This window comes from Drosophila tropicalis, unplaced genomic scaffold, assembly GCF_018151085.1.
Source record: "Drosophila tropicalis isolate 14030-0801.00 unplaced genomic scaffold, ASM1815108v1 contig_413, whole genome shotgun sequence".
In the NCBI taxonomy this organism is placed as follows: domain Eukaryota; kingdom Metazoa; phylum Arthropoda; class Insecta; order Diptera; family Drosophilidae; genus Drosophila; species Drosophila tropicalis.
Genome location: NW_027172877.1, coordinates 397,783 through 406,915, shown reverse-complemented (window position 1 = coordinate 406,915; position 9,133 = coordinate 397,783). Strand labels below are relative to the sequence as shown.

The window sequence follows — 9,133 nt, the reverse complement described above, 5'->3', positions numbered from 1 at the left end:
GCACCTGCCTCTGACTCTGCCTCAGACTACTAGCCAGGCCCCTTCTCCCTCCCATAATCCTCGCTCACTGCGCTAATTTCTTTGTTGAGGCTCATACAAGTTGGCACTCTGACTTCTCGGTCGGACATTCATTCCAAACGATGTATGTGTGGCTAGCCTGTGATTAAGTTTGCAATATGTTCATCGCTTTTTGTGGCGTTGTGTCTTCATTGGAGAACTCCGTCTCCGCCGTGGAGTTGCGTTGTCGGTTAACTATGCATAAATATTTATTCTATGCCATAAAAACACAAATAAAATACAATAAACAATGTTAATTTGAGGAGCGAGCCAGATTGAGGGTGTTATCTCTTGATTTGATTTGGTTCATGGATTGGTTTTTTATGAGGCCCAATCCCCCCCCTCCCTCCTCCCGGCGTTGTATGTATATTGCACGCGAAGTTTTCGGTGATTGGAAGCCACTAAATTTTGAGCGAAGTGACTTTTATTCTTAATGTTAAAGAGTATTACTTTATTGGGGGTATATTTACTATTTAAACTGCTTGGCAAAGGTAAACTAATTTATTTCAATAGGGCCCCACGTTGGCGGCCAATAATTGTTTACCATGGCGAAAGTTATGCCATGAAAACTATTTTATCGATAGATGGATAGACTATTAACTAGTCGTTATAAAGTTGGGATAGAGTTCTTCTTAGTTGACAGGTTTCGTTCTTTTTTTAAGTGGGGGGAACCCATAAACACTCAGTCTACATAATTTGATTGTCTCCAAGAAATAACATTCCTGATGGAATGAGGGCAGTTTCGTTAAACAGATCGAACGAAACATTACACATTTTATTTTTGATTGAGAAATCTATGGTATTTGATTTTTATTATTTCCATGATGTCTTTGTGTGGGTTAACGAACTAAACACGAATGGGATAGAATTAGACAAAGAGATTAGCATTAGGTGAGTTTGCATCTTAATGGCTGGGCTATAAAGAGACAAAGAGCCATGCCAATTATTGCTAAATGATATTTGGCTACTCGAAAACAAAAAAAGTCAAACCCAACTCACACACACGGAAAGAGACAACTCTATTCGTACAATGTTGATGATTGTTTCAATGGGTTTCCGGCAGAAGAAGAGTCACTAAAAACTCAACAACAACAAAATTGTCATAATTATGAAAAAAGTTCAGTTCAACCCACAGCAGGAGGAGTGGTAGCTGGTCTCTATAATCAAGTTGCTGTTGAAAGCTGGTTTTGGCCTTTGTCAATGTCTAACGTGAGCGTATTTAGTGGATTTTCCTCCTTTTCCTTCAACACCTTCCCATTGCTGGTCTTCTGCTGAAAGGATGTTGTTTCTCCTCACGTAGAGATAAGATATGATGGAATACAACAAGTATTCACTAATTAGCCACTTTGAATAAGGCAAGACATTGGTTGGTTGGCAATTAAAAGAGACATCGACAAATCTATAAAGACTATTAATATTTAACTGCTTAGAAAATCTTTGAGCGAGCGGCGGACGAGGTCAAGTAATTGGAAATTCAATTTGTAGTAGTTACAAATTTTAGAATTGGTCAGTCGTCGGGGTCACCAAAAAGAGTTTTATTTTCTATTTTTGAAAGTGAAATTGAAGACGTTGGAAATGAAAATGAAATCGCATGTTTCTTCACTGAGGCGTGAAGCTACTTCATAGGAGATATAAGTATTTTCTCACTTGCATTTTTTGCACTTCACGCTTTCTGGCTCAAAGATGGGGGATTAGCATTTAGATGAGTCTCTGGTACGGTGTGCGAATGGTGTGATTAATATGCAAACAATTAAACTCATATATGTATGTACATATGTGGCTTGTGGCTTGTCTGAGCAATTAGAAAGCCATTAGAAATAACTTATTAACTGGTCAGGTCTCTCGTCTGGTTTTCATAAATTACTCAACATTTAATTAAACACGCTCTAAAGCGTCTACTTACCACCTACTTAGCTGCTGCCTTTTGAGACAACAATTTTAATTTTTAATTATCTTTTTTCGCTTTATGTGTGTGTACATTTTTTTTTTTGCATAATTTAAGCTTAAATCACGGACAGAGAGGCTAACTGACAGACTGAATGGCCACCACAAGTTGATTTTCTTCTTTTGTTAATCAGTTTTTGTTGTTTTCATTTTGTTTTTTGTTTACATGGTTTAATGTGCATGTAAATGAAATTAACAGAAGTTCAGTCGATTTTTGAATAAGTAAAAGAAGGAGAAAGAATGGAACTTCCGGGCTAATTTGGTTGGGTGAATGCCAAATCAATTTGCCATAAGATAACGTATTTTTCTCTTGGCTTCTCCCTTTGTTCAGACACCTTTCAGTATTTCGGTTTATACCGATATATCGATGACATTTTAACGCTTCATTATAAAGCTTTTTCAGTTATAAATGTGGAGAAATCACTTTTAGAAATGTTTGAAGCTGTATTTTTGCCCAACAAAGACTTAATTGGTTATGGCCTCTTGTTTCCTTCTTAGCAATTCATCATGTTTGGCAGCATTGGCTTAAATATCATCAAGTTTGAGTTAGTTACTCTAATCAATTAATATTGTTGGCCAAAATCAGTTTTATAGTTTTAATCAGTATAAGGCAGTTGTTTACCTAGTCAATGGTAATTGTAAGTAATTCCAACTGCATAATTAGTTGCTTGACCTAGTTAGAGTTAAGCGCGTCTTTTCTGCCATGCACCCACTGGGTGAAATGGCATATTAAATTCGCCAAAATGTATGTATCAGACAGAAGAAAGAGTTTCTGACCCCACTTCGACCGCCTTTGCAATAAAAACTATTACTATTGAAGTTTATTTTTAAAGCTATGTGCAATTTTGATGACCCAAAATCTCTTGGAAACCATAAAAATTAGGGGGTTGAGGTAACGCCAATGTCAAAGTTCATATACCTTTTGCAATTGTTTGTGTAACTCTTTGCTTACAGGTGTCGAAGCAAAACAAAACTCTCGGTGTGAATTTCGAATTTCTGTCAAAGATCGGCCCAGAAACTTCACCCGGAATAATTAGTCCCGTAACACATACAATTATGGCATTAGCTTGTGTCTTTGGATGTGATAGTAAAAGAAGATGTGGGAATATATTTTGGCAGTTTTTTAAAACATTATTCAGATGCAATGGAAAGTAAAATATTGTAGTTCAATTTCAATCAAAACTGTTTCTTTTGACAGGTAACTCAGTTCACTTTTATCCATCGTCTAAGAAACGTAACAAACTGTAATCAGTTAGTGCCGAATAACGCCTCAAAATCTGAGACTTAATTAAAAATTTACAGTTTATCTTAGTTTTACTCGACTTACAACTTTTAAAATTTTAAAATCCCATAAAATCAGAATTAAAGAACCATCGATTTTAAAGAAATTGCTGTCTGAAATTCTTTTTTGATCCACTTTTTGGGATGTACTTATAAGATATAGTCCCTTAATGAAATTATCGAAAATCACTAGTCCAATAAATGTTTATTCTTATAATGATTTTTTTTTTAGAAAATTGATCTAGAGTGGTATTTTTCTTGAACAATGAAAGGATGAGAACATTATACAAATTGGATACAATTTAGATGGACTTCATAGACTAAATAGCAGCCAAAATGGTCTTGGATTGGTGTATTAATGCAAAAAGCAAAAGAAAGCACTTTTGACCTCATAAATTTATTTAAATTCTCAGCATTGTCAACGAAACTGATCAATATACGTATGTCTATAGAAGCACCCAGATATCGGAGTCTTATGGAGTCTGAAATATATTTAGACTTGACCATACACTTAATTAGTATACGTGGATTTTTATTCTCCCAATTATCGAGTAACCATCATGGTCAACTTCGACAAGCTAATACTTGTTGGTCTTAACAATCGAATTGGATTAGCCAAGTTATTTCTATCAACCTTGATTGCTCTGTTCGCCACAGAAAAGAACATTTCGTTGGTGCATTGTATACGAAAGTTAAGGTTTGAGGGCTTCCTTCTTTCATTTCTTAATTATTTTTATTATTCTACTAAAGTTAAATCTAAAACTATTCTGTGGCTGGGAAACTCCAATTAAATTGCATAATTGTCATTACCTACAGATATACTTATGTATGTATGTATCTATGTACATACATATTGTTGGCTAAACGTTTTTATAGGACAAATAAAATTGCACCGACTGCGTGGGTACAACTAATTGCAGATGCACTGCCACTGTTCCTCGTTAAATTTGCCGGATTTTGTTCTTGTCCCAACTCTTGGAGTTTTCCCAATTAGTTGCGCTGTAAAGTTCAACTTCCTCTGGCAACAGTCGTACATATGATTTGGGAAATGTTTTTGTTTATATGCATATAGATATATGTATCTTTGTATGAATGTACATATGTATGTATATCTGTGTATAGCTTCCTTTACGTGTATTGGTTGGCTTTATTTGCTATTAACTGGGCTTTTATTGGCGCCGCTCGGTTTTGTGCGAGTTTTTGTGTGTTTTGGTTTTGTTTTTTATGAGCTTTTGAGGTCGTAAAAAAATAGAAAAACTGAAACAAAAAAATCTTTACGGAAAAAGCATAATTTTTTACTAGCCTGGGATTGTTTTTTAGTGGGCATTTACTCGGGATGGGTCTGGGAGGGGGGGAGACACACTCAGTTGGAGTTGCGACCGTACACAATATAATTACAACTTTGTCATTTGATATTAGATGCCGGCAGAGTGCACATAAAAAACGAAAAGAAAGAGAGAGACAGAGAGAGAGAGAGGGGACACACACACACAATGTATTCCCCTATGACTTCCATATTCCATCACAATTTAGCCACACGCAAGGCCAACTTCAGTGCAACTGTCCAACTTTGCAAACATGTCTAAATGCCAGTTCATTCTCCGTTTCCATCTCCATCCTCACTCCCATCCCTAACTCTTGCTTCGTCTCCTACTCCATTTCTAGAGTTTCTGCTGCTGTTGTTGCTGCTTTCTAATGTGTTTGGGTATTAGCAGTTCATCTAAACTTATGACAAGTGCAAATCAAACTGACATTTCCGCAACAGGCACATTGCAACTCACCCGAACCCCATTCAGATACATAGAACTCCCAATTCCTGCTTCTTCTTGGGGTAATTTGCGTATGAGTCAAGTTCAAGTCCCGTGTCCGTGTCCGTGTCCATGTCCAAGTCAGATCTCAGTCGTCTAACGTTTCATTTCTTCATCTTGCGGTTGCAGTTTATTAAATTACATTTCCAGGAAGGGACATGATCATTATAAAGTTATTAGAGAGCGGCCAGTTTTGTGATATATATTTATGTCCCAGGCATTTATGTCAATCATTCTAACAATTTGTTCAACTAATCAAAGTTATTTGCCATGGCCCCCCCCATCCCCATCCCCATCTCCATCCCGATCCCCATTCCTATTCGCATCTCAAGTTAGAAGTTTCATTAAGTCACTTTTAATTGCTAGAAATGAACTCGCAGTTTTCATTATTGTGAGATCTTTATCTCTCTATCACGAGAAACAACAACAACAACAACAACATCAACGACATAAAACTTCATAATTCTCATTTTCCCTACTCAAATTTTTTGGTATACATTTTTCCCCCAATTTTAGTGTTCTTTTTTTTTTTTGCTTATCGCGCGAGAAAAATCTTTCAAATTGCAGAAACGAAATGTTATTTTCGACCACTCAAAATAAGAGAAAAAAGTGTTAGTCATGGTCTTGTTAACTAAATTGTTGACCACGAACCGAAAACCATCGACAATGGCAACTTCAACTAACAAGAAATTTGTATATATGTATGTGTCTGTGAGTTTTTTCGATTTCTCGATTTCTCTCTCCGCATTCTCAATTCACAGCATAGCACCGCGCGATGGTGCACGGACCCACGGAGATGGAGATGGAGACGGAGACCCTTTTTTGGCCTTTGAACCTTTTTGTTCATACGCAGGTAGTTTCGTTCCATCTGCGTTTTTTCTTGGCCTTCTTCTGACTTGGCCAGTGTGTGTGCTTCTGTCTATCTGGCCGACCGGCCAAGTATTAGAAATTCAAAGTGGCTCTTGAAGGAAATGCCTTCACAATGATGTGTAAACTTCTAACCACACAGCACCTACGAGCTAAGAGCTTTTGGGGCAGTTATCAGTCTATTAGAGGCATTTGTCAATGTGCTTAGAAGACGAAGAGGGCTGGAACGAAAGAAAACTAGAATGGTGTAGATTATTAATTATTTCTGGGTGTTCTTACATTAAATATGAATCATGCGTGAAAGAAAAATTCCGAATATTAAGGCATAAATTATCGCCATAGATATTTCATAAAGGAATTTCTGAAACTACTTAAGCTTAAGCTATATAGAATTTCAATTAAACTAGTTGCGAATTGCAACCAAGAAGACTTTTATGCTTAGTTTCGTTTGACTAATTGTTCTTTAAACTCTGTTTCGTTTGCAGATGATGGTCATGGAGGGGTGCCAAGACTCGTGTTCTTCTAAGTCATCTCAGTTGGCGATACATTGAGTACCGCCATGTTGTTGGGTCAACAACGAAACAACAACGAGAACAACCATAGACACTGCGACGGAAAACCGCCGACAGAAATGATGATGACTACGATGATGACATCGACAAGAAGTCGAAGGAAAAGTAGCTGTAAACCGAAACTAACGACTAAAGATTACACAATGTTCCACAGATGCCGGAGTAGACACCGGGATATGATGGGTCTGAGCTTGCAACTATTCTTGCTACTTTTGGCTGCGACAACAACCGCATTAGCATCGTCCTCGCAGGACAAGGAGCGGGAACGTCGCTTGGAGGTGTTCGAGGGCGTTGCAGTGGATCATCAAATTGGTTTTATTGGTGATTTTGATGGCATTGATAGTGGGCCACCCTATATTATAGTTGCCGAAGCAGGTGTGGAGACAGATTTAGCTATCGATCGAACGACAGGTGAAATTCGCACCAAAGTCAAACTGGATAGAGAGACCCGATCATCGTATAGCCTAGTGGCCATACCACTAAGTGGTCTTAATGTGCGAGTAGTTGTCACAGTCAAGGATGAGAACGATAATGCACCCACATTTCCACAGTCCTCCATGTACATAGAGTTCCCAGAGAACACGCCACGGGAGGTGAAACGTACTTTATTACCGGCCAGGGATTTGGATCTGGAACCGTATAACACCCAGCGCTATAACATTGTATCGGGCAATGTAAACGATGCCTTTCGCCTGTCCTCGCATAGGGAAAGAGACGGTGTATTGTACTTGGATCTTCAGATCAGTGGTTTTCTAGATCGGGAGACTACCCCTGCCTATAGCCTGCTGATCGAGGCCTTAGACGGAGGCACCCCACCTCTGAGAGGCCTGATGACTGTCAACATTACAATACAAGATGTCAATGACAATCAACCAATATTCAATCAGAGTCGATACTTTGCCACAGTGCCGGAGAACTCCACTGTGGGCACTAGTGTCCTGCAGGTCTATGCCTCCGATACGGATGCCGATGAGAATGGTCTAGTGGAATATGCGATAAATCGGCGTCAGAGTGATAAGGAGCAAATGTTCCGCATTGATTCAAAGACGGGAGCCATCTTCATAAATAAACCATTGGATTTTGAGACAAAAGAACTGCACGAATTGGTGGTGGTGGCCAAGGATCATGGTGAACAGCCGCTAGAGACCACAGCCTTCGTTTCGATTCGAGTAACCGATGTTAATGACAATCAACCGACAATCAATGTGATATTCCTTAGTGATGATGCATCGGCCAAAATTTCAGAATCCGCTCAGCCAGGTGAATTTGTCGCCCGCATATCTGTGCACGATCCCGACTCCAAGACGGAATATGCCAATGTGAATGTGTCGCTGAACGGTGGCGCAGGACACTTTGCCTTGACAACTCGCGATAATAGTATTTATCTGGTCATAGTGAATTTGCCATTGGATCGTGAGACCATTTCGAATTATACCCTAAGCGTGGTAGCCACCGACAAGGGCACACCACCTTTGCATGCCACCAAATCGATTTTCCTGCGGGTGACCGACATAAATGATAATGCTCCCGAGTTCGAGCATTCGGTGTACCATGCCAATGTAATGGAGGTTGCCGATCCTGGCACTTCAGTGCTTCAGGTTGTCGCCCATGATCGTGATGAGGGTAACAATTCGGTTGTCACCTATTTTCTAGCCGAGACACCAGAGACACATGCCCAGTGGTTTCAGATTGATTCGCAGACAGGACTGATTACCACACGATCGCACATCGATTGTGAAACGGAGCCAGTGCCACAATTAACAGTGATTGCTCGCGATGGAGGACAACCGGCATTGTCGTCGTCAGCCACCGTCCTGGTGACCATACACGATGTTAACGATAATGAGCCGATTTTCGATCAGAGCTTCTATAATGTAACCATCGCGGAAAATGAACCCATCGGCAGGTGTATACTCAAGGTGAGTCACAATTTTCTGTACATACATACACTTACATACAATTAGTTTCCCCCTCTGGGTCTGGGGTTCTGGACATGTTGCTGGTTGACCCAAATAGTTTACTTCGTTTTTTTTTTTTCTTCGTGTATAGAGAAAGAAAGAAAGAGAGATAGAAGGGGTCATTCGCGTCACTTATGGATTTTCCACGTACATGCAAACACCCGAAAAACTAATCTCATGCATCAATTACCTCAGACAGATCAGACCTAGACAGACAGCAAATCGACATCCGTAGGGAAACGAGTTTATACCCTCTATCGGTTGGGGTATACTAGACAGTTGAAAAAATAAGTATTACGTGATTATTTCTGTTCGAAAAGCTGTACGTTAAGTTAATCTTGAAATTAAACTAAGAGGGTTAGTATCTACTTACATACATGAGAGCGAATACGAGAGAGCTTAAGGATGGGACGTAATTGTATATAGTGAAGCTTTAGATTGTATAAAGGAGACATATTTCCCATGATTCTTAAGGAGCTAAACTTACACCAACCTCAACCTTTATGATAAATATTCCAAAAATCCAAAAACTATCGAACATGGATAACGATATTGCTCCAATCGATTACCGATGGTGTTTTGGATGATTTGACTATGAAAAGGTGGCATAGGTTGATCCGCTTTCAAATTCGTTCAATGATTATCT

The 9,133-nt window shown here is 39.0% G+C and overlaps 1 protein-coding gene across 1 annotated transcript in view; it reads left to right on the top strand.

Moving 5' to 3' along the window:
- Window positions 1–6,680: 6,680 nt before the first annotated feature.
- Window positions 6,681–9,133, top strand: part of ds (dachsous cadherin-related 1) — a 57,298-nt gene continuing 54,845 nt past the window's right edge. Inside the window, 1 exon segment of the mRNA XM_068285607.1 lies at window positions 6,681–8,448. Coding sequence (XP_068141708.1) covers window positions 6,706–8,448 — 1,743 coding nt within the window. The 5' untranslated portion in view covers window positions 6,681–6,705.